The sequence below is a fragment of the Zosterops lateralis genome (assembly GCF_965231275.1).
Source record: "Zosterops lateralis genome assembly, chromosome: 7".
Classification (NCBI taxonomy): domain Eukaryota; kingdom Metazoa; phylum Chordata; class Aves; order Passeriformes; family Zosteropidae; genus Zosterops; species Zosterops lateralis.
The window spans coordinates 11,132,524-11,160,499 of record NC_139767.1 but is presented as its reverse complement, the minus strand read 5'-3'; the positions used below and the strand labels follow the sequence as shown (position 1 = coordinate 11,160,499).

General features: G+C 40.2%; 1 protein-coding gene across 4 annotated transcripts in view; it reads left to right on the top strand.

Moving 5' to 3' along the window:
• Window positions 1-27,976, top strand: part of SATB2 (SATB homeobox 2) — a 130,972-nt gene that overhangs the window by 11,560 nt on the left and 91,436 nt on the right. For all 4 annotated transcript variants that reach the window (XM_083864629.1, XM_083864630.1, XM_083864627.1 and 1 more), the window contains one exon: window positions 10,325-10,501. In XM_083864629.1, the coding sequence (XP_083720755.1) occupies window positions 10,325-10,501 (177 nt within the window). The remainder of the gene's footprint in view (window positions 1-10,324; window positions 10,502-27,976) is intronic.

The following is a 27,976-nucleotide window of genomic DNA, read 5'->3' as shown; positions in this document are numbered from 1 at the left end:
TACAGTGTCATATTGACCTGCCAGCTAGGTGAGCTTTGAGAATGCCATGGACAGGTAGAAAGTAGTAAAAATGACTTGCTTCTCTTTCAAAATGAAAAGCTGTGCTACTTCATGTAGGGAGAGTGTTTTGGTTTTTTGTGCCCTTTTCAAATCTGTGGACATGAATGCAAATAAGAGTACTTGGTCTCTTAAACCTTTGCTGCTTGGGACTGCCTCTTCTATGGTCCTTTAGCTACCTCACCATCTCAGGGTTCAGATTAAGACCCAAAAGGCAGAAGGGCCCTGTGCCAAGGAGCCCTGCATCTGTGTGCTTCTTGCAAAGGGACCAGGCTGTACTTTAAGGCCCGAGGCTGAGGGATCCTGGCTCTCCATTTTCTCTGACTCCTAGAGCTGTAAGCAGAAGTGTCTTTTCTGCTGTACCATACATAGGAAGAGAGAGCCTTGCTACAGTAGCCTTGGCTCTAGTTCTGTATCATACAGCTTTATAAATCAACATTTGGAATGGCATCCAAAAGTAAATTGGGAGCCAGTTCGGCCTTTGGAGCACAGATGTAATCTGCTTTCTTTGGCTAACACCTCTCTCAGTGAGCACATGCATTTGCACTAGCAGAAGTATCTGATTCTTTGGTGTAGCTCTCTGCACCATAATAATGCAGCAATTCAGCTGCAAAATCATTGCTGACTCTTCACAAGTGAGTCCACACACAGTAGGTCAGCCTGTAGGTAGGTCTCTTCTACCTTGCCCCAAAATAGTCCTAACTGGATGAAGTGTCCCGTGCATACCTGAGAAAGAGAATGTCTGTTAACTTCTGTTCTTGACCTCATGACTTGTTTGATAAAGATCTGGGAGTTATTAAAACCCATAAGATTAATGTGACCTGCTGGCAGATAAATGTAAATATTCCTAAAGAAGTAATGTTCAAACTGATAGCTGTTAAACGTGTGATACTATGTTTGTAGAGTGTTCCCCCACAACTCTGCTGCCAGACAATACAAGAGAAGGTCACTCTGAAGTTGGCCTCTGTCCACGAGAGTGTGGAAGCTTGGAATTGTAAGTAAAGGCCAAGCCCCAGAGGGCAATTGCTGACCCATAATGGGCTGTAGGTGCAGACTGTCTGAAGACTCTGTATTGACTGGTGAAAAGGGAGGCGGAGGGGGAAATTGGCTGCCTTCTGGAGGGCATAATGCCTTCTACGTTTTCTCATTTGTAATTCTCTCTGCCACTTATTTTCCCGCTGAAGATCTGATGATGATTTTCTGTGGTCTTCTTCAACCAGAAGAATACCATCTAGTAGTGATATTGCTGTAGCAACAGCCTCACCCTTGCTGAAAGTGAAGCAGGATGAAGAGCTTCATCAGTTACCATTGAGTTTGACAACCTTTATTCAGAGAGAGTTTAATGTGGCTTGTCCTCTTGTGTGTGTACTTGTAACTTTTGCCCATAGTCAGTTCTCCATATGTGTTGACATTGTCACTTAGAAATGAGGTTTTCTAGTGCTGCCAGTATCTATAAGATATGAAGGAAGGAGGCAGTGGTTACAGTGGTTGCAGATAATTCAGCTTGTGTCGCTGTTGGAGCCTGCAAGTGGGTTTGAAGGCAGAGGTGTAGGTTGGCAGACATTTCTCTTGTCACATGGAGAAGGGGTGATAAGATTTCTTCTTTTCCTTGCCAGGGAGTAGTTCACAGAGGGATGGACATGAAGTAGAAAAGAACTTGCTGGTGGGTCTCAGTGGAGACCCCAAAATAGGCCCGAGTGTGGTCTGCAGCACTTCTCCAGAAATAAAACCTCAAACCAGCTATGAAAGCTTTCTGTTGCATTCCAGGGGACTTATCCCAGTACCAGGAGACTAGTTAATAGAACCTTCATTAAAATGCTTTTGCTAGAAGATGTTTTTTTGCTTCAAAAATTACATAATATGGTGGCATCTGCTAGCACCACTGAATTTAAGGGCTTATTAGTGGTTCCAGTTTTCAGGGTTTAAAAATGTTGGTCATTAAAAATAATTTTGGGTGGAACTTGGCATAGAGAGTCTTAGCCCCTTAGGCGAATTCTGTTACGTCTTTGAGAGGAAAGTAACAGAAACTAGTCCCCCAAACTAAAAACCCCTCACGAACCCTATACCTGTTTTTAAGTTAAAGAAACCAAAACCTAAAACTTACAGGAAATTCATGGCTTAAGATGATTTTTTAAACAAAAAGTCATCTGATTTTAGAAGTGTTCATTCCACTGATTTTGAGTGAAAGGAGTATATTTTCTATTTAGCTCATATTATAAAGCATGGCTGTGGAATATTTTTACTTCTTTTATAACTGGAAACAAGTTGAAACAACTGAGCTGTTTTATTTAGGAAAAATGTAGCTATAGTGTCTTCACTTCAGTGGGAATAGTTGGACTCAATTATTTTAAGTGTTGTTTTCCAGTCTAACTGATGCTATGATTCTGTTCCATGGATTGGAAGGGCTGTGTGTGATTCTGGTGGACAGCATGGTGCTGGTGCCCCCCAGCATTCCTGCGTGCCAGAGGGGCTGAGCGTTCTGCTGGAGCAACCTAGACAGCTGTTTGTGCTGCCTTCCCACTCAGGCTCCCTCAAAGCGGTATTTGGAGCTCTGGGCTATCGTTGCTCTCAGTTTTGCTTGTTTAATTGGAGAGGTGGAAGCGCTTTATTCTCCCGTTTAATTGCTCTTGCCTCCTGGCTGCCCCATACGTGGCTGTCCCTGGGCTAACAGGATGACACAAAGCCCCAGTGGGGCTGCTCCTGTTCCTACTCTGTGAACTCAACCAGTGTGACAGATTCAAACTTCAGGCTGAGTTAGTGCAACTGGTTTAGCAAAGGGGATTTGTTACCAGAAAGAGCTGATTTGCTTTGACTAAGAAAAGGCCTCATCTCCTGTGAGTAACACTTTTGTCCCAGACGCGCCACAGGAGAGGCTGTGCCAGAGGTAAATGCTTGGTGTTCTTCTATTTCTCGTTTCTTGTTTGTCACAGCACATGCTCTAAATATGGCTTTTCTTTTGTACCATTTTTTTAGAAATTCAAGCATTATCAAATCAAGTTATGAGTTTCATAATATGTTTCTGTGGTGGGATAGTGGCCTGAAATATTTTGTGTTAAACAGAAAGGCTGTTATTTCAGCTAGATGGATTCTTTGGGTAGTTAAGCTGTCAGAAGCAGAGGACATCTGCAGAGATGGTAGTGACTTATTTATAAGACTTCCTGAGATCTGGGATAGCTGTGATGGCTGGGAGACTGAAGCCACAGAAGGGACTGGAAGCTGAAGAAAGATGTAAATAATACCTTGTGGTTTGCATTCGCCATTGGCTAAAATATAAAATGTAGAAATGCATTTCCTGCCTACAGATTTATTGAATATGTAAAGCCAGAAAAAATAGCCGAGGAGGAGTAGAAAGATATTGTCCTTAGTTTTACTTCCTCTGGCCCTCCTAAGAAGACAAATTCTACAATATAATGTTATTTAACATGATTTTGTTTCTTTGGCAAACACTGTATTAAAATCATCTGTGGACTGAGCTCTTCTTTACCAAATTGCATCCTGGAACAAATTATTTGCAGCGGGCTTATAAACCCATGAAGAGTAGGAGTTTAACAGCATCATATTACTGCTTATATGCAAAATCATATATTTTGCATTTTGTTGAGAACACACTGGAGATCAGAGGATTAGCAGAAAGTAGAGTCCTTGTTCTTAAACAAAACCTTTTGCTGTAATGAGGTGCTTGATGCCACATAGGACTGCACAGTTGCAAAGATCTTGGTAGCGTCTCTTGTATTTGACATAGTGATTTCCCGCTGGCTGTCTGTCAGTATGTGCACACAGCTTTCTTCACGTGGTTCCAAGTGGTTAGTGACAAACAACTGCAAAGTCATTCCTTCAGTCCCCATTAAAAAAGATTTACAGTGAAAGAATCCTCAGCTTCATAATGAGACTGTTGTAAGCTGGTGCTTGATAAGTAAAAGGCTGAAACACAGTCCATTTACCCAAACCAAGCATTTATTGTAAATAAGTTAAGTGCCAACAGCTTATATTCTGTCCGATTTAATTGTATTCATAATTTATGGTGTAACTTGAAAATGAGCCTTAATGGACATGCCTAATGCTTGCTGAAGTGAGGGAACTCAGTCTCTTCCACCTTATCATGGAATTGCACCGGCACGGGCTGAACCTGGGGTCTGCTTCAAGCCAGATCCTTCTTGAGTGTGAACAGTCGTGTGTGTGGCCTTGTGGAAATGGTGTGATTGTACTTGTTAAGCCTGTGATTGTATCTCCTGCATCTTACAGCCCTCAGCTGGACCCTCCGGGATTTTCTGGAGATCTCACATCACCATCAGCTACAGCTACGCTGTGATTTAAACAAAAGTGGTGCTGAGATCAAAAAAATCCACTTTTTTTTTTTTCCCAAATATTATTTGATGTCTTTCCTCTTGAAAAAGCCCCAGCCAACTGGACAAAATACCCCACATTTTGGAGTGCAGTTGATTTTTCTAGTTATGAATTTTTCTTCTATTGTTACATGTGATCTTAAAGTTTTTTTCCAACTGAAATGATTTTCTGGTTCTATGTTTGTTTAGCTAGTCAAGTCTTTATTAGAAATCTCTTGATTATTAGCATGTGAACAAGGTTTTAATTTCTGATCACGTCAGTATTTGCACTTTATGCTATTTTGAAGTGGCACACTGGGGCTTTAAAGCTTCCCTTTCTCTTTTCTTTCCTTTTTTAAAAATTAACTTAGTGGTGGGGTTAAGTTTTTCAGAAATGAAATTATGAATTTGTGTTACACTTTAGGATGCAGGATGGCATCTTTGCTGCAGAAATTCAGGTGTTTCTGTGTAACTGAAAGCTATCAAACTGAATTGGCTTCTGCCTTTTCAATTAGAGCTGCAGGATCTGAAAAGGAGAACTAGCAAACCTCTCCTGTGCCGATTTCTGCCTTTTAAAGCATTTTTCTCAGTTTAGGTTCATTTTTTTCTCAGTTTAGGTTCATTTTTCAAATTTGTTTAGAAGAAAGGGAAAGACAGTTAAAATAACAAAACTGTATATGTAAGGTCAGCTCTACTGCAGTGCAGAGAGAAATAAATAGACTGCTTTCCCTTGACTGCTTTTCCTGGATAAAGGTCTCTCTCTGAAGAGAGGTCTCTCTTTTTTCTAAAGAAAAAACAGAAGCAGATTAGGTTTAGGAAATGTTTGTAGTTTGATTACTTCCTGTGGTTACTGCCAGTTGTGGAAGCATGCTTTATTGTTAAATATACGGAATCTTTATCTAGATAATTTCCTCAAGACAATCCATGCTCTGCTAATTGGACTTCTTGGTTTCTGTTGTAGAGTAAGGTTCTCATCCTAGAAGTCCAGCCAAAGTTGCTTTTACTTCAGTGGTTTTTAGGTGTGCATGGAAATAAGCATTTGTGGATTTTGCTCTTGCTATTGCCTAGTTTTCTTTTTTTTTTTTTTTCCTCCCCCCTCCCTCTGTGGTGGAAAGGCCAGCTTAGAGAGCAGCCCACGTTGCAGTCTCTGCTAGGAAAATGTTTTCTACATAAAGTAATGAAGAATTTTCAGTAGTTTATGAATTTTCAAGTAGATGTCCTGGTTTCTTAACTCCAAACTGTAGAAATTTGCTTTGTCTTTGAGGAAGATTACTCTGCATGTGTGTCTGTGTTCTGTTTAAAATGAAACAAAACAAAAAAATAGCCGACAAACAAAACCTAAAAACCCAAAGCATAACAGCAACAACAACAACTTTATTTTCCACTTTCTTCACTTGATAAAAATCTCTCCACTGTAGAATGATTTCCTTTGGGTTTGACACCACCATTTGATCTCAGTTTTTAATAATTTTGGTGGCTTTCACTCCCAGAAGAAAACATGCTTGTGCTGTGAAGTATTCCCACTAGAAATCTGGGAAGTCTTAAAACCTCATGTTACTCAGGGCAAAGAACTGGCTTCTTTATTAATTCCCTGCTAGAAAACCCCTGTACAGTAAATCTGTAGCACCATCCTGTTGAAATTAATCAACCTGATGTTTGGAAATTGTTCAAATTAGATAAAATTAAATAACACCTTGATGGGACTCAAAGCATGACCTGATGGAAAGAGACTTTGATCTAAAAAGACATGAATTTTATTGGTGCTTTTTCTTTCTAGTTGATCTTAATTTTATACTTATTAGGACACATGAACACTGCTCCCTATTTAATGGCAGGAGAGGTGGGTGGCTGTAAGAGCTCTCAGTTTTCTGCTCTGCCTGTGATGCTTCTGTGCAAGCAGACCATGCATAGAAGTCAAGTGCCAGTAGTATCACATCTATTTCTTAAAAAAGCATGGGCTAGACAAAGTATTATTTGCAAATGAACAAAAGAAACAGTGCAAGACTTTTTAATAACTGCTTTTTTCTCTTCCTTCTAGTTTGTCATTAGAAATCTGCAGCTTTTACTTGGAAGTCTAACAACTGAAAACGTTTTCCAGGGAGCTGTATGATTGCAGATTGACAATGCTTTTAACTGTATCTAAGTCTTTTTTTGTAGAAATGAATGCTTTGTGCAGCAGAGTATCTTGGGTTTTTACTTCTCTAATGAAATATCTATTTCTCTTTCCTTCATTTTTAAAGAGTTGATTCTTCCCTGTGAAATAAAACTATAGCTTTAAATGGGCAAGGTGGAGAAAATGTGCATTTGGTCTCTTTGATATGTATTTAATTTCTTTTTAATTTCTCTGCCCCTTAGAAGTGTCTTGGCAAAAAGCGCAAGTGTGTTTACAAAGAGTGTCTGTACATTGCAGCTTTTTAGTGAAAGCAACAGCAGAGCTTAAATCTCCTCTCTGATACGCTTTAAATGTGTAATATTGAGGTACTGGTTGCTGCTAACCATTCTCTTCTTCTGAGTAATGATGGGAACAGTTTTGCACTGCTGTCTTTCGTGGGTTAGATGGGATTCTTGCTGTGTATGGATGTCCTTATAAAAGCCTTTCTGTAGATCTTGGTTTATGCTCTCCTGATGTTTTATGCAGACGCCCATCTATATGGGGTCAAAGCTCTGCAGGAAGCGTGAAAGAGCTGTTCATGAGTCAGTTATGTTAACCAAAATCAAGGAGAAAAGGCCTTTAGTGTGATTTGCGATTGCTGTTGATGTTTTGTGTGCATACCAGCATTGTGTTTGTCCTTGAAGGAAACAAACCCTTTCCTTTTTAGCTCTCGGATTACTTCTCGTTTTCAGTATGTGTGAAAAGCAGTGCCGTGTGTCAGGTACCATGAGCTGTGCAGCATCACTCCCTGCAGCCTCTCTAAAGCTGGGAGAGAGGAGTGCATGTGAGTTCAGTGCCGGGGGACCTCAGCCCGCTCCGTGTGTGTGTGCACGGGCGAGGGAGGATGACAGGGATTTTTCTGGCTGATGGCTCGTTAGGGAAAGAGCTGAGGAGTTCCAGGATTTATGAGTAAGGCTGGCTTGCACTGCAGTAGCACCGCATGTGAGACTATTATGGATGCTTGGTCTCCAGCTCTCTGAGTACTGCTCCAAGTTCTTCAACTGGAATGACAGTGAGTAGTGACTAACTTGTACTGCTCTTCTCTAAGGGCCCTGTAGTGAGCTGGAGGTGTAATATATGCATGTAGGAGCAAGCGATCATGTATATCAGCATGTAAAGAGCATGTTGGCGTCTGCAGATGTTTTTCCTTTTGATTCCAACATACTGAAAGTATATTTACTTTCAGATAACATTAGGAAACAGAGAGGTGGTAAGTTTGTTGGAGATATGACAGTTTAATCTCTAATGTGAAATAGAGAGCAAAGCAGTTCAAACTTCCTTGGAGTGAGATTGGCTTGGAAATAAGTTTGATTACTGTTGCTTTTTATTTTACTTTTAAAATCAGTATTAAGATTCCAAGTGCTATAGTGAGAGGCATGAGAATAGGTCAGTAATGACAGATGTGGTAACCTGCCCTTTGCTCTCTGTTTTTAAGGTACTAATAGCAGCTTATCATCAGTTACTCTGGGTCACTGAGTTCAGAGATATTTTTTCAAAAGCTGTTTCTTTAGCAGGGTTCCTGCAAACATGAGTGGCAGGAAAGTCATTGTGTGCAGGAGTCATGTGGAGTCCTTCGTGCTGTCCATAAAGGGATATGATGAATGACATCCGTTCTAGCATTTGAGATCCTGTTTGTACTCAGACAGTAAAGGATGAGTGCAGAGAATAGGTGCAACTTCTGTGCTGAAAAGGAGAGACACTTGTATGACAAGGAAAGTATCCAGCATAAAAGACTGTGTGACATCCCTCTCATCAGTTTGCTTCACCACTTTTTCCGTCTTGCCAAAATGTAATTTACACAACTGATATTACAGCCTCAGCATTTGGCCAATTATCTTAATCTTTTGCTAAGACATTAATAGCCCCATCAAAAGTGCTGTGACAGCCTGTATGTTCGACAGGACTGGAAGTTTGTCACTTAAAGACACTTATTTTCATTTTAAATGAAAATGTTAGTTAAATGATGTATGGACAAATAGAATTCAAGTTTTAACCTCTGATAGGAAAAGAAATTTTGTCACTGATTTCAGAGGAACATGATCACCCATGTGCTATCTCTTCAGGAAAGCACCTAGAGATTTTTTTTTTCACTGAGGTTTTTTTTAGCACTATGTGTTAGAATTTGGCTGCTTAAACTTGAAAAATGCATCAGTTTAACCCAGAATCAAGCAGTGAAGAGGGAGCAGTATCAATGTGATGCTGTAACCTTCTTTCGTGTTACTTCGAGATGTATTTTGAAACAAAGAACTGAAACACATCAAGTGGATATTTGTAGTGTGTAGCTCCTGCAGTTAAAATGTCAAATTGAAAGCCACTCTGTGCTAGATAAATCACTAACTGAGAGTTTTGTATCTAAAATATGTTTTAAAGTAGATCAAATCTCTCCAAATTCAAGTCAAGGAGTATTTAAGTTCCATAGCAGAGGCTGATATGACTGTATTTATTTCAGGGCAGGGTGACTCCTCTGAAGGGATATATAACTATTGGTTTGTAGATACTAGGTTTTGAAGCTACTGACAGTAGCTCAAAAATACTTAGTAGACTTCGTGAAGGAAAATTGAAATGTGGCTTTCTCTTCTTTTTCCTTTAAAGAAGTGTCTTGTCCAGAAATACAGTGATTTGTGTCAGAAATTCATAAATATACTCAGATTTTTTTGTAGTTATTGTCTGCTGGAAATGGTTATATTTCATTCTGAAGAACAAGATTAAGAGGTGAACTTGCTGGTAACATTGTGAGCCTTAGATGGCCCATTTGGAAAACTGCTTTAGGCTGAGATTATTCTCTGCACCAATAATTTCTAGTTTACCTAGAGACTAACAAGTTATATGTAACCAGTTAAAAAATGTCTGTGACTGGAGGTAAACTGGCCTGTAGCAGGTGGTGGAAATGGCCGTGCAGTTCTGTAGGCTTTTCGTCTGTTCCATCTTCCTTCTGGGAATTTGCTTTAGGGCAGTTTCCTGCAAATCGGCATGTTTCTCTACTGCCTGTAGTATTGAATCCCTTAAAGTTCATGCCTCACAATTTATCTAATGCCATAGATAAATTGATCCTGTAACCACAGAAGCAGATTTACAATAAAACAAAACAAAATTGAATCCAGACCACCTCCTGAGTTTTCCACTTCTGTGGTTCCTCCTCATCCTTGATCTTTTTTCCAAAAGGTTTGTTCTCACACTCTTCATGGAAGCAGTGAAAAGATAGCCATGGGTCTCTCTGGGTCTGAGTGACCATCAGCTGCCAACACAGGATTATAATTTTCAACAAAATCAGTGCAAGAGTATTTTCCTTGTACAGTGAGAAGACTGGCCATGGTCTGAAAATGCACAAATATCCCAGAGTCTCCCAAGGGGACCCGCCTCTGGTGATTTCTCCATAAGTTCACTGTGTAGAGAGAAGCAGAAATGGCATTTGTGTGTCAGGTTTTCATGTGGCTGAATGCGTGGAAATGACCTGAAAGAAATGGGGGTGTTCATGGAACTGTAGAAAACTTCTGCAATATTGAAAAAGTCTTATTAGGAAATCTTGTTAATCTTTATGCTGGCTATGATTCTGTTCCTGAACTGTATTCTCTAGAGCTTTTAATGTGGTTTTTAAATGAGTAAAGTGATGAGACTTAAGTATTTTCCTTGGAAAGAAAAGTTACCTCACAAGGAAGAAAGGCAGATTTCCATTTATGATGAGTCTTCTAGGTGTGTTAATTTACAAATTTAATCAGACATGTATGACACAGTTCTTGTTCCTCTTATTGATGTTTTGTTGGTTTATTTTTTTTTGGTGTTTTTTCCCATGTAGGTTTGATGATTCCAGTCTTTTGTGTGGTGGAGCAGTCAGACGCCTCTCTTGAATACGATAATCGAGAAGAGCATGCTGAGTTCGTTCTGGTTCGCAAAGATGTGCTCTTTAGCCAGCTGGTGGAGACAGCGCTCCTGGCTCTGGGGTATTCCCACAGTTCTGCAGCTCAGGCACAAGGTATTCAATAGTTTTTTCCCACTTCTCTGCACTGCAGAAGACAGCACCTGAGGTTATTTGATGTAAGGAAAAAGTAAGAAAATTGGTAGCAAGTCTTGGAAGTGTTTATATCAGTTGTGTTAATTGCTTAATCCTAAACTAGGTGTACAGCAAGCCCTACATTTTTAGCCTGCCTAGAAAGCATTAGCTAGATCTTGCTGAAGTGTGAAATCTGGTGATAATGATCAGTCAGGATATTCATGACACACTCGTTCTGTACCACAAGGCAGGTTGCTGCTTTGAGGAAGTCAGCACAAAAGATAGAACCTTTGGGTGTACAGCTAGATGGTATCCAGTATTCCTCTGTATCGGGGCAGTTTTGAACAGCATATTGTAGTCCTTAATTTTTCAAATTATGCATTGTAGGGAATGGTTACATATATATGCATGCTATCTTTTTGGCAAATACTTGTAGGAGTAAATGTGCAGGCTGATTTCTGTTTTCACCTACCTACTATATTGCTGCAAAACCCTTTGTAATAGTCCCCCCCACTCAGAGATGATTCTCTGTTAGCAGCAAAATCTTAAAATAAACAAAGCTTTCCTCTCTCTACCCATAATATAGGCTCAAAAAACCCGAAACCTAAAATCGTAATCTTGAGGGAGATGGGCAGGACGTGGTGGGTTGGGAAAAGTCTTTCCAGAATGAACTTCAAATTTCAAGAGCTTTTTTATACTAAAAAGCTTATTTCGGTGCTTATTCTTTTGGATGAAAAGCCTGTTAGCTTGTTTCCTTATCACCGATAAAACCTGTGCACATTTTGAGTAGTTTAATAGCAATTTACCCGGGGATTTGAGTTTTGTCTGTTGCTTTGAGTTGTTTTGTATAGGTAGGTATTTGAACGTGGGAACAGAAGGAGCAATGGTGGTGTTGAATCCAGGAGTTTTAGGCAGTGGTTAATTCCATGGGCTCCTTGTGCAAACTTCTTTCCAAGCAGAGTGATAATGATTCATTTCCTCTGTCAGACTCTGCTCTGTGAGAGAGGCTCAGGTTCTTCATACAGACAGAGCTTATGTACGTGTGTTTATTTACACAATATGGTAGTAAAAGCCCTGCAAGAAGGTAGCTGTTTTGGTTTTTAATACGAAATGCTTTGTGTCATCTTGGGGACTCTTTTTTCCTGAATGTAAAAGGTCAGCATATCCCACTGTTTCCATCCTGGTGAGCCAGCTTTCTGTTTGACAGCACTATCCATCTCACTTAACACAGTTGCTCAACATGTTGCGAGCTAACATGTGGAACATGCTGCATTAGGTGGCCAAGATTTGATTCTTGGCACTGGCGAAGGGGAATGGGCTTTGCAGAAAACCTGCTCCAAGGGGGCATGTCATCCAGTGCAGTGACCCACACTGGCTGAGCATCTCACTTGGGGGAGCCTTGCTTTCGTGGCATCGCTCTGTTGTGAGAATAGAGAGGAGGAGACAGATTGACTCATGAAGGAAATTAGTCACTGTGCAGGGAGGAAATGGCCACTGCGTTCTTGAGCTTTAACTAGGAGCAGGTTCAGATACTGATCTGTCACTTGATGTGCTGCTCGAATAACCCCACTAGAAAAGAGAAGTTGAATCTCTAGTTATTGCAATTAGTCTAAAAGAAAAGGCATTTTCATCCTTAAGGCAGCAATTGCATTCCTCTAGGCAACATCACATGGTATAATATTTAGAATAACAGAAAATACCTTAAAAGATCCATCAGCTAACAAATCTCTTGGTTAGGTTATTTACCTTCGCACTGAAGGGCCAGTCCACCAATGTCTTTTAGACATCTTGAACAAATACTGCAAACCATGCAGATCTTGAGATATGAAGATGAAGTATGCAGCATGTTCTGTAGTATCTTGCCTCTGTGCTAGCTGTCTGTAAGCTGAGGGGTGAGGTACAGGCAGAGACAACCAATAGATTTCTGAGATTGTTGTGTTTAATGTGAAAATTTATAGAATATAGGGCTCTTTGGTTGACAGAAGCATTCTACTAAATTGCTATTAAAAGGATTTATTTGGGAACACAACTTTCTGATATTAAAAAGGTGGGAAAAATAAAGCTATTTACTTTATTCATTATGGTTGTAGGACAAGTCTGCTTCTGTTCTAGTGCTTGGAATTGATTTCCATTAGCAAAACATATTAATAAATGGTCGCTTAGTTCTTTTTTATGATCAGCTGAATTACAGGATCTGCATGAGAAGTTGAAGGTCCTCAGGTGAATTTTTCAAAATGCTCTGAGCATCATGCTCTGCAAAGCAGTGACATGAATAGGTGTCCCCATGTCCTCCAGGGACAAAGTAATCAGGTTTGTCAAAGCTTTAGTGTTGTAAAAGCTGTCTAAGCTGTAACTTAGCATGTAACAATTGTCACCTTTTGGACTAGGAAAGTGTTTCATTTCAGTCCCATCTTTTTTTTGTATGATGCTGAGGGGAAAGGCAATTTCATCTGGTGAGAAGCATCTTGGCTTTTCCTGTTCTTTTTAGAACGGGGTCTTCTGTGGATGACAGAAGAGCTAGTTGGGTGGGAAAGAAGAGCTGTGGCAGCAGAGAGAATTGCTGTAGGATTTGACACCACCTTTGCTGTGGTTCCCCATGACAGCCTTGCAGAGTGCTGAGGCTCGAGTTGGTTGTGTTTAGAGCCCTGCCTCGAGCTTCCCAGCTGTACAGCAGCACAGCACAGCCTGGCTGGCAGAAAGGGAACATGGCACAGAGTGGTAGATGGTATGTGCCTCCCTGAGGGGGCTGTGTGCCCAGAGGGGCCCTGCTGTGGGGCTGCTGGCCTGAACTGCAGCCTGGAGCTGCAGAGCTCCCCAAGGAGGTGATGCAGTGTCTGAACATTAGAGCTGTAACACGCACATGCAGTGGTCACCTGGCCTGCGCCTCATGTACTGGCTTGTGGTCACTTGGCTTATTATGGATCATTTTCGTTCCATAGTAAAAAATTACCTAGTTGCTAGGTATATTGATAATTCGTAGCACAAACGGTGTTGAGACAAAAATGTATCGGGAGGTATACATGAGGGTGGCCCTATGCTTCCCTGGAAGAAGCTGTTTATTCCCACATAGTCTGGGCAGGACACATTCATTCCACAAACAGCTGGTTGTGATTTTTTTGTTGATGGTGGTGGGAGCAGAGACTTTTCCAGCAAGTGCTGCCCTCATGAAACTTCCCTTTTCTGACAGGAGCTGTGAAATGTCTTCTGGAACAGCATGGGAATTTGTTAACAGCTTGGCACTGGGGTGTGAAAGTTGGTGGTGTAAATGGCAACAAAGGTTTAATAAACATTTATGTATTTTTCTTTCATCACTCGAGTCTACACCTGACAGTAGGGAACTTGCTACATGTGCCCTTTAAATAGGAAAAGAGTCATGCTTTAAAGGGACACCTGTTCTATATGTAGTTTAATAAAAATTTACATGCCCTGATGAATTTTTTTTTTATTTATTTTTTTTTTTGTGAGTAAGGTATTCTAACAGGGCTATGCAAGAGAAGGGAACTGGTAGGAGGTACATAGCATGCTCAGTGCTGAGTGCTGGGACCAAGGTAGTATGCAAGTAGCTGCAATCCTGGTGTACCTTGTATGCAGTCCTGTGGCTTTGGGACCCGCTGTGAAAGCTGATTCCCTCCTCAGTGTGGGGTGGAAGAAGAACAGTGTTAGTTTGATGCTTTTAGTATCTACTTTCTTAGAATCCATGTGAAAAAGAAAATAGTGTGATTTCCTGTGGATATACACTTTTTCTTTTGATCAGCTCCTTGTTAGCTGTTGTGAGTGTGTACATGGAACTGCTGTGCATTGTCTGCAGAAGTCAGCAGATCTGAATGGGTCATTGAAATGGAGTTTGCCTTCTCAGGTACTTGAGCTTGGTGTGTTGGCAGAGCACCGTGGAGTGCCTGACTGCTCTCTGGGGACAGCTTTAGCCAGGCACAGACAGGATGGTTGCTTGGGTTAATTGCTGTGTGTGGCCATAGCAAAGAAAAAGGTGTACAGATGAGTGAAATGGTGCTCAGATGTCACGTTGAAGGGCAGGAGGAGCAGGAAAACAGCGGAGGGAAGTTAACACAGAGTGAGAGATCCTTCCCATCCCTGTCACTGTAGAGAATGTCAAGCTCTGGTTCTTAAGCAATGCATTCCTTTGAGCAGAGCCATTGCAAGAGGCAGTGCCTTGCATTTATGCCTCAGAGGCCTTCTCTTCTTGTACTCAGTTTGTTCTAATGCTGTCTGTAGACTGGAGAGGGGGGGAAGACTTGTGCTTGCAAAGAGCTCTGTGTGGGTGGTCGAAGTGGAAGGCTGGAAGGAGAGGTTGGCAGTGGTCAGTGCGGAAAGTGTAATACAAGAACAAGAAAGGAAAAAGGTTTTCAGTATCTTGCCTTGCCGTGTGGAGTTGCAATAGCTGGACACGGAGGTGAGTGTTGCTCTGTGGGGATTGTGGCTTAGTAAGCAGAGATCAGGCAGCTCAGCCCTGTCAGGCTTGCATCACTGGAGTGGGAAAGAGGAGAATTCTGTTGTGCCAATGAGTGCCTGGCCAGAGTAGCTGAAACCCAGAGGTACCTCAGGACCTACTCCAGTCCTACTCCAGCTGCCTTGACTGTGAGGCTCTGATACTGCTTGCAGCCACAGGACAGCTTGGCTTCGGTGCTCCTACAGAGAACTGTGTTCTGGAGTGCTTATGGAGCTGTCTTTGCCATGAGCTGCAGTAAGAGAGAAAGGTGGCTCTCCTGACTGTGTAGGAATGAAACCAAGGCACAGGCATGTTAAGAACTCTCCTCTGGATCGATAGTGCATATGGCTGGGTCTGGAAATAACCCAGACTGCAAGTGTGTTCATTTTCTCATTTCAAGTGTTTAAATGCGTGAGCTCAGCCCTGCTCTCTGCTGTTAACTGAAGGCCCCTCACATTTGTGGCCTGTGTTTTAGTATTACTTCAAAGCACAAATCAGATTTGTGTGATATGGTGCTGTTCAGCCAATCAGTGCAAGCCCCAGACTGCTCTGTGCAAGAATGGCAGCCAGAGTGCTGTGCTCCTTCACTCAGACGAGCCTTTGTGAGAGCAGTATGACCATCTTGCCCCTTACAGGATCATAACCATGTGTACAAATATTTGAAGGGTGTAAATTCCGAAGAGAGAATGGATTTGCCTAAGCTGGTACAAGAGGGTAGGGCAATTGGAAGGAGCTGAGCAGATGTTTAGTAGGGAAAGATCCTGTGAAATATTCCCATCTGTGCTGTCTCCAGAACCACAATACCTTCCAACTGAATGTCAGGTAAAGGGAGAACATACCAGCTGGGGGCTGTATTGAACACACACGCACAAGCTGGTTTTATATTTCTGTATCAAGAAAGGTACAGTCAAAGTGTGGTGAAACCCTGCTGAACTGTGCTTGATGTATACAGCCAAGTTTGCTGTAGCTGGGAAGACCAGATACGCTATTTTCTACACAAGTGCAAGGTATGGGGAAAAAATGAGAGGAAACCTGAGTTCAGGTTTCTCATGTGAATAATGTTCAATAATTTACAAGGCTGCTATAATCTGGGATCTTCTGACCCCTCAGCCCACTGTCACTTGTGTCTGAATCATGGCTCCATATTCTTGTGATCAAAGACCTTCTAGTGAGAAGAGTTTAATAAATAGGAGAGTCATTGGTGATATAATACCTTAAATAACAAGACAATATAGCTAAATATTGGGGCACTTTATGTCTGTCACTCTTTACTGCTACTTTTCTCTTTTTCATTTTAATAGAGACAGCGTGTTGGTCTCACCTAACCGAGTTGTCAATCCGTGGAAATCCATGGAAAGCCGCTGTATTTCTCTGAGCTCAAACTTTTGACACGGGCTATTCTCACCCTGCTAAACTAATACGATTTAAAACAAAACACCCCAAAACAAATGAAAGAAGCCCATTCAGTCCTCTTCACAGCTCTTTTCATAAGTTCGGTTTTACACCATCTCTAATTAACAGCTCCTTACCTTTAGTAATCCCCTTTATTCCCCTTGCCTCTATTGGAGATATTTATAATGGGTAAACTCTTCTTTCTTCTCTCCAGTTTTGCAGGTGGCATTATAAAAGACCCAAATCAAATCATTTAAGTGTAGGGTGTGTGAGGGGTTTGGCTCCTACCGACATCATGCAGTAAACTCTGCTGTGCAATTCCATGACAACTTGTCTGAGATTGCTAAGTAGACTGGATTTCTTGCAGTGATACTCAGCCATCCAGATATAAGTTTTCCTTGTAAAAGCTGCTCCTTCTTGAACTGTTCGTTGCTTGAGTTATACTCTTTGTCTTTCTCCCTGATGTTTGATGAAAGAGGGCTAAGAACTTCTCAAATATTTATTTCTCTTCCTATATACATCATTTATCAGCAAATCACTGTTTTGTCTACCCTACAAAACTTCATGACAACTGTAAGTGAAATTCAATTAGCTGGGACTATGAGAGAAAGTCACATTTTAATGAGAATATTGAAAACCTCTTCGCTCTTTGTGGGTTTTGATAGGCATTTCTTTGCATAATGGACACAGGGGTTGAAAGACACTGTTGTTAAAGGTTCAGCATCTCGTGCCATTTCAATTAAAGCCCTAGAATTCTCTTAAAGAGAGTTCCTCAGAACTCTTAAGAAATCATATGTAAAAAATTAAAGAAGCAACAAAGATTGAGGGTCCTTATATTTGTAGGCTTTGCTAAAATTAGGGTTGCATTTTTTATGAAAAATGTAACATATAAAGAAATGTTAGAATGTCATATTTATAGATACATAAATGGAATCTATTTTAAGTTTTACTTTCGTTTATATATATAAACACATACATGATATATTTATAGTTTAGTATACACACATTTTATACATATACATGCATGCAGATATATATATAAAAAAGTATAATATATATGTGGAACCAAAGCTCAGAATTTAATTAATTAATTAATCTTAGATTACTTGTCATCCTTATTCTCCATTTGTGCTGTTATTTTAAATAACCTCATTATCTGAACAGTATGAGCCCCAGTGAATACTTGAGTTTTTGATAAGCTCTCTTTGAAAGTTCTTAACTTCTGACTAGTGGTCAGGAAGTGTCTGTCTTTCCTTTTCTTCCTTGCCACCCCCCCAAACTGGTGTACAAAAGTTAGTGTGTGGTATTGGCGTTTCGATCACAATATATTGTTTACAGGATTGTTGTGATGGAACAAAACCTTCTACAAATAATAATCTATTTTTCTAGATGGCAAACATCTGGGTAGTATAAGTAAATGGATAATTTATTAGTGTTTGAACAGCTTAAAGGAGGGTAAGTAAAGGTAGTCCTGAACAGCTCAGCACTTCTGACGCTGCTTTCTGTCTCATTTGCGGTCTGCGACTGAGCACAGCAGGCTTGTAAGCAGGAAAGGGGGCAGGGGGGAAAAGGAGGGAGCAGAGTGGACACAATGAGCTTTGGTTGTTCCAGTGAGACACCCTTTCATCATTCTCTCTGTGAGACCCCATGTACCTGCAAAGGGGCTTTGGTGTTGAGTGCTTTGGAGCACATCATGTTTTGGTGTCCGCTCCACGGGCTCCAGTGAGCCTGTTGCAGTGGTGTGTGTGTTGTTCGTTTGTTCCATGTCATAATAGATCAAACTCGGACTGTGCTATGGGAAGAAATCATTAAACCTTTTGTTCTTGTCTCCTTCTTTGTTCCTGAGCAATATTGCTCGGGCTGTAACAGTGAGTCAGTGCTTTAGTTTGATGAGGGCTACGTTCTTTAATGCTTTCCATTCACTTTATGTTGCAGGCTGTGTGCAAAATATAACACTGCAAGACAGAGGTTTCTTGAAGCTTTGTACTCTTCAGGGAAAGATTTGCCTGTATTCTGCCAGTGTTACAAACCAGTGAAGAAATGCTGGGGAAATGGAGCCACAGACTATTTGTGTCACAGCAACCATTACAGTAGTTTGGGGTGAAATAAAAATCAAGTTCACTCTGAAAGGCCTGTGTATACTTGATTAAAAACTTAGACCAGTGTATAATAAATTCAGATTTTTCCTGTCTCCCTTCCCAACCTCTCAGCTAAACCCACAAATTTGAGAAACACTGGCAGTTTTGATTAAAACTGAGAAATGGTCTTTACTAGTTTTAATTAAAAATAAAATTTTGTTGTTTCATTTTTTTCCATCTTCATGAATCTGATAATGAAGCAGTGCTCTATCTAAAAGAGGAAATAAATTAGGTTAGGCTAGATCTTCCTCTGTCCAGAGAATGAGGTGCAGTTAACAGCCTGTTACCTAACAAGCTAAATATTTAAACATTTAGTAGGATGAGCAGAGCAAAGCTTGGTGCTGGTTAACATGTTAGCGTAGCTTTTTTCTTTCCTTCCTTCCTTCCTTCCTTCCTTCCTTCCTTCCTTCCTTCCTTCCTTCCTTCCTTCCTTCCTTCCTTCCTTCCTTCCTTCCTTCCTTCCTTCCTTCCTTCCTTCCTTCCTTCCTTCCTTCCTTCCTTCCTTCCTTCCTTCCTTCCTTCCTTCCTTCCTTCCTTCCTTCCTTCCTTCCTTCCTTCCTTCCTTCCTTCCTTCCTTCCTTCCTTCCTTCCTTCCTTCCTTTTTTTTCTCTTCTCTTTTTTTTCGATTTTTAAAAATATTCTTACTTGCTGAATCTTTTTTTTTCTCTTCCCTCCTCTAGATAAGGGAAGCACCATTTTTACCCAGTGGTGTGAAGGGCTTGGTTTTTTGTTCTAGCTGTAGATTGCCCTGTCCCATCTGCCTTCCCCAGAGGCACACAAAGCCGAGCCCCACCCCAACAGCTTCTTTCTTTAACCTAACAGAGGTAGGGCACATCCCCCAGATTGGCTTCTGCTCATTTAGAAGTATATCCCACCTTTCAGAATCCCTGGTTTGCCTTGGGTGTAGCTTCCTTGTGCAGCATTTATAATGGCTATGCTGCTGGAGAGAAAGCAGAGCTCTCTCTGCCGGCTGGTCTGTCTGAAGTCCATTTATCACCAGAGCCGCGGTCTGGATCTTGCTGCTCGTGTTTGGGGGAATTGGTTTGTGCCTGTGGAGAGCGAAGGTGCTTGGCTCCAGGGCCTCTGGCAGGCTTGTGGGGTAAAGCACTACTTCTCATTCACCTTTAATCACGTAGACAAATTAAGCATGAAAACTATTTTGTTTTTAAACTGAAAACCTAACAAAGTAGGTGTAGAAAATGTGAGGGTGCTAAACAGAAAGTGTTTCCTGGTTAAAAAAGCAAACGAGAGGCCAACAGAACTGACCTCCTGTTCAGTGTCTTCCGTCTCTTCAGGAGAGATCCTCCTGGCAGTGACAGCAAAGGGTCAGTTCCAACAGTTTCTCACCACTGTACATGAGCATCGTGGAAAGAACCTGGCTTTAATCCTCCTGGTCCTTACTGGAATATAAATGAAGCTGTCAATCAGCAACTGTATTTGATGTTTGGGTACTTTCATACTGGTTGAATTTTACAAGGGCAGTCTGCCCTCCTGCATTATTTGTCATCCGGGGTCTGCAGCAGATTAAATGGCTACATTGAATGGAATGGGAAAGGATGAGCAAAAGACAATGCTATTAGTGACCTTCTTTTACCTGCTTTCCTGCTCACTGGAAACCCACTCAGAGAGTACTGATGAAGGTTCAGATTCAGGCTATGTCTGAGGGAAGTGGATGTGTGTATGCTCCTCCCATCCACTGAGCTACGTGATTATTTGGGGTCTGTGTCTCTTCCCTGCTTTACTGGTGGAGGGCTTGTGGAGAATTGCTCGTACTCTGTCTTTTGGCCAGTAAATACCTTTGCTTTATCCAGACAATTTAAAATAATAAATGTTTATACAGGTGTGATTGAAAAGAGGCATGAGGTTGGATGAGATGAGGTTGGGGCATTTTTCACTGTGTATTTATGGGCAATTTTACTTTCAACCTTATTCCAAATGAGAAATAATTCTTCTAGAATGAAGTAACTGTCAATAAAGCTAGAATAGCTCTGGGATCTGTATTTTATTCTGTTTTTACTTCCCATACTGTTCTGTATGTATAGCACCTTTGTCTTCACCTGGCTGTTTCCAAGTTACCAACAAAGAGTTAAACTCAAACAAGTAAGCTGGGAGGAGGATGCGTGTGCCAGTCAGGATTCGCAGCTAAATTGCTTTCATACTTTGTTTTTATAATATATTTGCTGCTTAGCCACATTTTGGCCTTTTTCCTTTTTCTAACAAAAAATCATTATGTGACGTAGCCAGTAGATAATTCCTAGTTTCACAGAGACAGCATCATGCTAAAAATGTCCCTTGGCATAGGGATCGTTAACTGATGGCAATTTGTCTGCCTTTCTGAGTAGGTTTTTCTTCAGCACCAGCTATAGAAGCTATGAAATAGTCTGTGGGGGAAAAAAGTGTTTATCTTGTGTTGAAACTGAGGATGGACCAACTGCTTGAGGAAAAAATTCTATCTAATAATGAGCTGTAGATTATACTGTATTTTTTCAAGATTCTGGAAGGAGATGCTTAGGCAGTATTATGTGGCAGTCAGTATGAGAAAATTGGCATTTTGTGAAATGCTACCTTAGAATGTGGTTGAAACGTCACTATTTATATATCTATGTATATAGATAACATCAATTACATTTTTTTAAATGTTGATGATGGGTCTAAAAGCTACATGCATTACAAACATAAAAGTTTCCTTTTCTGTGGCATACCTGTGGAGAACAAGTCTTACTTTTCTCAGTCTGAAAGCTGTATTTGTTTGAATAATAAAATGAACAGTGGTATTTTGTTAGTAATATTAATAGAGATTTATCAATATTTTATTGTGGCGCTTTCAAATGAAGGACAACACCTACTAGGGTTCTTTTAGGGATGGGATTGTTTACTTTTTTGATATATCTATTAAAAGAGCATAGCAACACCATATATTTGCGTTTTCTGATCACTGAAATTCCTCCCTACCATAAATGTGTATGTGAAATTGAGAACCTAATTAAAAGATTAACAGCATGTACAGTAATTTACCCAAAAGGCATGTGTTAATTTGTTAAAACACTAAAGATCTTTATGCTTTCCTTTTTTTGATGCTATCAAAATATTTTCTGTGGAACTGGTTGAACCTGGTCTCTTCATTATAAATGCTTCTGCAGAGTAAGACAACTTAATTTCATATCTAATTGCATAAGGAATTATAAATTATATTTTCTAAGAGACCTATGACACTCAAACACAGAATGAACAAATAAAATGGATTTGTTCTAGTACAAATGAAGATACATGGCAGTATTTTTATTACAGGCACCATTTGTTTGGGCTGAGTGTCTGAATATTTTACAATAAGATGCAAAGTGCTATTTGTTGAGCAGTCATTCTAGCAATGCATCTTAAGGTGTTTTGCAACTAATTTCCAAATCCACAAAACCCAGGCCCACTCATAAAATAAAACCCTGTGCAGAGTGAGATAAATCTGTTCCAAGGGAAATACATTTTTTGTGCATTTATTGAAGTGGGATCAAACATACAACTTCTCTTTTGTTCACAGAGGAGATACCTATTGATTCCAAAAATGTGCTTCAGCTCAACAGAATGGTGGCTTGCTGCATGTAAAATGATTTTCAGCTAGGTAAGAGGTGCTGCAGTGTAGACTGGAGCACACAGGTGAAGGATTTCATGTCTGGTTTCTCTTGGGCTAATGTATAGAACAGTTTACTGGATGTGGGGCATTTCCCAGCTGCAAAGGGAAATGTAGGTCCTGCCCTGACTCCATTGGTGTCACACAACCTGAGGGGATGCCATGCTGCTGCACAATTAGGATGTCCCTCCCTCTTGGGGACTTCGGTGGAATCCTGAACAACTCTGCCTTCCTGCCTTGAAAACACCGTAGGCTGTCCTTTGGAAACAACGGGGTATGGAACAGTACCAAGTGACATAGTAATCTGAGAATTGAATATTAACCTTATGGCAGAATTCAGAAGAAACTGTTTTTATTAAATATTTGTCTTTTGTAACTTCCTATAGAATTGTATTCTGGAATTGAAAGTTTAAATTATTTTACAGTACATTTACCATTTTGTGCTGCACTGTGTCAGTGTCGGTGCCAAGACTGCTAGAATGTTGCTGAATATCCGTTTAACTAGTTTAGATTAAACGCTAATACATTATTTAGTGCAAGGAACAAATTAATATTATACTGACCTTTGGAGGGTTGAATTAATAAATTTATCACAAGGATTAGTTTGGAATTGCATAATAGAATTGCATTTATCCAGAACTTTTATTATGAGGTTTACTAATACAAAGCTGCTTCTGTTAAGCTGATTGTTATTCCTGGATACTAAAAGATCAATGCCAAATTGTCTAAATCCTAATGTATGGATGGATTGTTGAATTTTTCTACAAGGGCACCAGAAGGGTAGTATGTCACTTCATAAAGGTGAGTAGGAAAGAAATGTAGTAATTTTAGCTAGAGAGCTTCTGTGGTCTAGTTTGAGTGGTAAGAGACAAAAAAAATCAGCATTTATGGTGAAATGTGGATTACCCTTTTTAAAAAAATATGCCTAATAATCCAAAGTGATTTCAATAACAAGGTTAAAGAACATTTTTGTAATCATACAAACACGAGATTTTTTTTTTGCCCCCTTAGCTTTCTCTAGCTCTGTGCTAAAACTTCATTTTGCAAGAACTTCTTATGCTTCACAGTTTTGAAGTAGGGAGGGAAGAAGCAAAAACACAGAGAGACAGACAAGTTTTTCTTTCTACACTGTGTGTAAGAGCAATGTCGTGACTTTGTGAGGGACAGCAGTGTGATTTTTGGAAGTGTAGTAAGCACTAGCACCAGGCCACTGAGGTCCAGCAAATCCCTGTCCCACTCTTCTCCTCGCTGACCAGAGTTGGGATGGAGTTGCAGGTGCAGCCATAGCACTGGCATGGCACTGTGATGCCCCAGGATTGCGACTGCAATTTTGTGGAAGGAGGGGCTGTTACAGAACAGAATTGCCACAATACATCTTCAAGGCTTCTCCTGAATCCTTATCTTTTTTTATCTGGGTCTCTTGTTCACAAATTCACATTTTGCATGTAAATGTGAAGGAGATGGAGAAATCTTAGCTGCAGATGGAAAAAAAAAACCACCCCACCCTCCAGTGTCTTCATATTTTAAAAAAATCCAGAATTAGAAGGAGATAAATTTATGTAGCCTTTGCACCATAATAATATGGCAAGACCTGACACAAAGCCATAAGGCTTTTTTCACAGATTCAGTTGTCTGGAAATTGTGCAATGCTGTTAAAATAGAATGTCTTTTAATAGATCACAAGAAATTAAAAAAATACATTAAAAAAGTCATGTTTTCACCAAGGATTACATGATGGCAGTGTTAACTCCAGTGCAATTAATAGACAGCATGTACTTTGTTTTCCTTTGAGTGCTTAGCATTTTCTCTAGATTTTATCTGGTCACGTATCCAGGAACTGGGTATGGTTGCAAGCTGCTGTTAATTGAACTGTATTTAGGACTATTAAAACCATTGTACATGCAGTATGGGAAGATGTGGATACAAATGTGCATTTGCAGCAATGTAGCCGTGGCATACGTATCCTGTAGTAGGTGGGCAGCCCCTTGTCCATGTATTTTTAGGTACAAAACTAATTGGTTTATGATAAAACAATTTCTTATATTGGCTTAGCGTTTATCTTTTACAAAAGCTGCAGTTATTTTCCCAGAGCAGTTGAGAGGTGAAGTTTGTCACTTAACAGGGAGAAAGATGGAACATGTTCTAATTTTGTCATGGAGCATTGGCCTCATTGAGTCAGGCCTTGTAGCAATTTCTCTCTGTAAAGGAAGGCTGGGTCCTGCTTTCCCTGATCTCATACACCTACTGAGTGTCTTTTTGCATCTAGCTAGTTGTGTGATGTAGTATTTGGGGGGAAGAAAATGCTGTTTTATACGAGGAGTGATCAGTTCAAGTCTGGAACCAAAAAAAAAAATCCCTTATTTATGTGCTTGATGGATTAAGTCTTTTATGTAGCATGCTTTATAGCAAAAGGGCTATGCTTGTACTGAAGGAGGTGCCAGAACGCTGATAGAAGTATAGTAGCTCATCTGATGGGTGGGACAGATTTCTTCGTGCTGTTTGGGAAAAAAATTAACCCCGTGTGGGAGTGTAATATCTGGCATTGTTAATTCTTGACATTTTGTTTCCCATACTTCTGGGGCTTTTGACGAGGGAAGCTTCATCTTCTCTGTAAAAATTAAATTTATAAAGATAAAAAAAAATTCTTAGAGGATTCCATCAGAAGCTTGTTAGCATGATCCCGTCTTTGGCATGAGAACATGGAATAGAAAAGAATCCAAGCATTTTAATTTGCTGGGAACAAAAAGAAGCTGGTTGGTAACTTTGGGATGCAGTCCTGCTCTCTGAAGCACATTACTTTGCGGGCGTGCAGGCATGTGACAGTGTGATCCTACATGGGGCTCGGTTGGTTTCAAACACGCCTGGGGCCTCCTGTGGCCCTTTTGTTATTTTTCAGCCTTTGGCACTGAGAGCTGGTGGGGGATGTGTGGAGATGGGGAAACGAGAGAAATGGATATTAGAATTCAGTAGCAGATTTAAATTAAGCAGAAACCTCAGTATGTTATAAACTTGTAAGGCTATATATACACTATGGCATGTGGCTGGACCATAGTTATGCTCAGCAAACCACTGAATATTATAGGACAGTTCATACATTTTCTAATTCTTCCCAGAAAAAAAATAGGATTTCAGTACTAAGTAGAACCTTGTTATCATATTCCTAACTGTTGGCAGCAAAGCAATTTGAACTTTCAAAAATAGCAGATTAGATATTTCCCTAAAACTATACATACTATTTAGCATCTTACTGATGTTCTGGCAGAACAGCACAGGGATTGATAGAAACTGGGGCTGGAAGCGACTTAAAGGAGCTAATGGAGTTTAGCAAAGGTTATGGAAAAGTAGTGCTTTCCAGCAGATGTCTTGTGAAGAGAGATGGGAAAGGACCAGAGATGCCAGAGCAGGAACTGCTCATCACAAACATGACTTTTTCAGCCAAGAGGAGTCCAGGCTGACAATGTCGTTTGGGAGTTACTAGGAAGAGTTAAGAGCAGGAGTTAAAAATCTGGTAGTAGTAGACATAATGTCCTGACCTCTTAAAATGTAAGCATGAGGTGCATATCTCAGAGAAAAATATTTTTTGCAATGGTGGAAACTGAAATCAGGTTCTGCTACTATTGTAGTAACGCCAAAAATGGAACTAGAAAGTTTTGTCTTGGTGTGAAGACTAAGTGAAATAGAAGAATTAAATGGGCATCCAGTGCTGTGATGTAGGGTCCAAAATCAGCTCACACAGTGCTGTTAGTGTTCATAGTTGTTGCTGCTATAGCTTCAGTAAGAGATTCTTTACCAGAAAATTAAGCCATGTTTTCAGTTACAGAACTGTAAATAAAGTCAAATACTTCTGATGTCAGTGGCGTTTTTGATTTCCACTGATGCAATTGAGGGCAGAGGTTGAAACATGATTTTTGTTTCCAGATGTATTTCAAGCTGTATTTCAAACTTGTTTTATATGAAGAAGTAAATAATGTGTTGTGTGGCAGGTTGAGATCATAGGCAACACAGGTTGACATAATTTTATGTATATGAGTATGTGGTTACTGATCCTATACTTGATTGTTTGCAAAGAGCTTGTTTGAGGTGTTCCATCCATGTAATTTTTTAGCTGTATCCTAATACGGAAAACCAAACTCAATTCTGGAGTGAGTTACTTAGCTACAGGAGGTATAGGCCAAAAACATTTTACTGCAGAATGTTTTTCCGTATATGAAAGCCATCCTTTTGCAGGATACTTTTTGTTCAAATATGTTCGGAGTAATTTGATTAATATTTCTAATATATCATCAAAGCTTGGGTTTGAGTTCTTGCTTGCTTATGTGAATATCTGAGACACAGTGACTAAGACTGGGACAACGAAATAGGGATTGCCTGTCGGAATCCTCCTACCAGTTCAGTCATGGAGAAGGACTACTTGTGTCCTCAGAGGCCAGAAGTGTAGGAGCTCTTAAGACTGAAAGTAAGGAGCCATGTGTTTTAATATATGTAAGATTTGACTTGGTTTCAAGTACTTTCCTTAAGACTGGAGGAAGGAAAAAGCTGCAGAGAGTAGGGAAAAACATGAAACCTGGGGTTAAGAGCCTTAAAGTAGGGTAAGGTGTTGCTTTAGTGGTGTGTGTGTGTGTGTGTGTCTGCGTTTGATTGAAGGTGGGGATAGCAAATATCTACTGTTTTGGCAAGGACTGAGAAGTTGGTCTTTAACTTGACTAATACGTATGTGCATGTAGGAAGGTTTTAAAAGAAGGGGAAAATAGTTGTTAATTCGGACTATTTGTGGTTGAAGCATAAACACTTGGTTGTATTAAGGAGAAATACAGTAAAGTCTTGTTTTCAGAGAACTTTTAAAAATATTAATTCAAATTAAGATTCATATATTTTGTGAGGTTTTCACATAGGGTAGAAAGCAGGGTACCCTATCTGACTGCATCCATATATCAAGATGCTGCCTTCTTTTCTGTGAAGCTTAAAGTAAAAGACTTTTGGTCTTAAAGCACAGGGTGGTTAGTACTTGTCTGTAGTCTTCTAAATAATATACAAATGCAAAATATTTTTTATTTGATTAACTCATTTTTTTTTTTTAATTTATTAACAAGGTGCTTCTTGGGAAACATTCATCAGAAGCTTTAGAAATTGTGGGAGGTTTATGATGTCATATGATGTCATTACAGCAATAGGCTGCATTGTAAAACTTCAGAGCAACCACTGCTGTACCAACCAGGGTGAATAAGGGAGCATTCATTCACTCCTACCACATCCCAACATCAGATATTCTACAGGCTCTCTTAAAACAGAAATTGTGCCTGTAGGAACATGTACTGAGAAGAAATGTTTCTGAGGGTATAATCAGCGTACCTCAAAAAGAGTGGTAGATATTTTAATTCCTGGAAGTTGTTGTGTTAAAACTGCTCAAAAGAGATTCTTAGAGGTAAAGGCTCTTCATATAGAAGTGGCTGAAAAACATCTTGGCTATCTTGTGGGGAGTACTGGTGAGAAGGAACATTAGAGGCCGAATGCTGCTCGGTTACACCATCCTATGTTTGGAGTAATGCCACAGACAAGCGCTTTCCCTGCTGCAACTGGACTGGGGGGAGTACAGCTCTGAGGGGTCTGAGCAACCAGTGAGTCTACTCTAAACCACACATAAAACAAGTTTAGCAATCTTGGACTGTTGAACAATGATTCATTTTATAATATGACCGCAAAATGTAGCTGTGTTGGGAATCATTGCTTCAAACAGCTCAAGAAGCTGAATGGGCAAGGAGAAGTTGGGATTACCCTTAGCCCTACTAAGTGTCCTTGTTGGGCTGGAGGTCAAGGCTTCCTGGTATAGCTTCTGCCCTGGGCTGCACAGGGAGGCAAGGGGG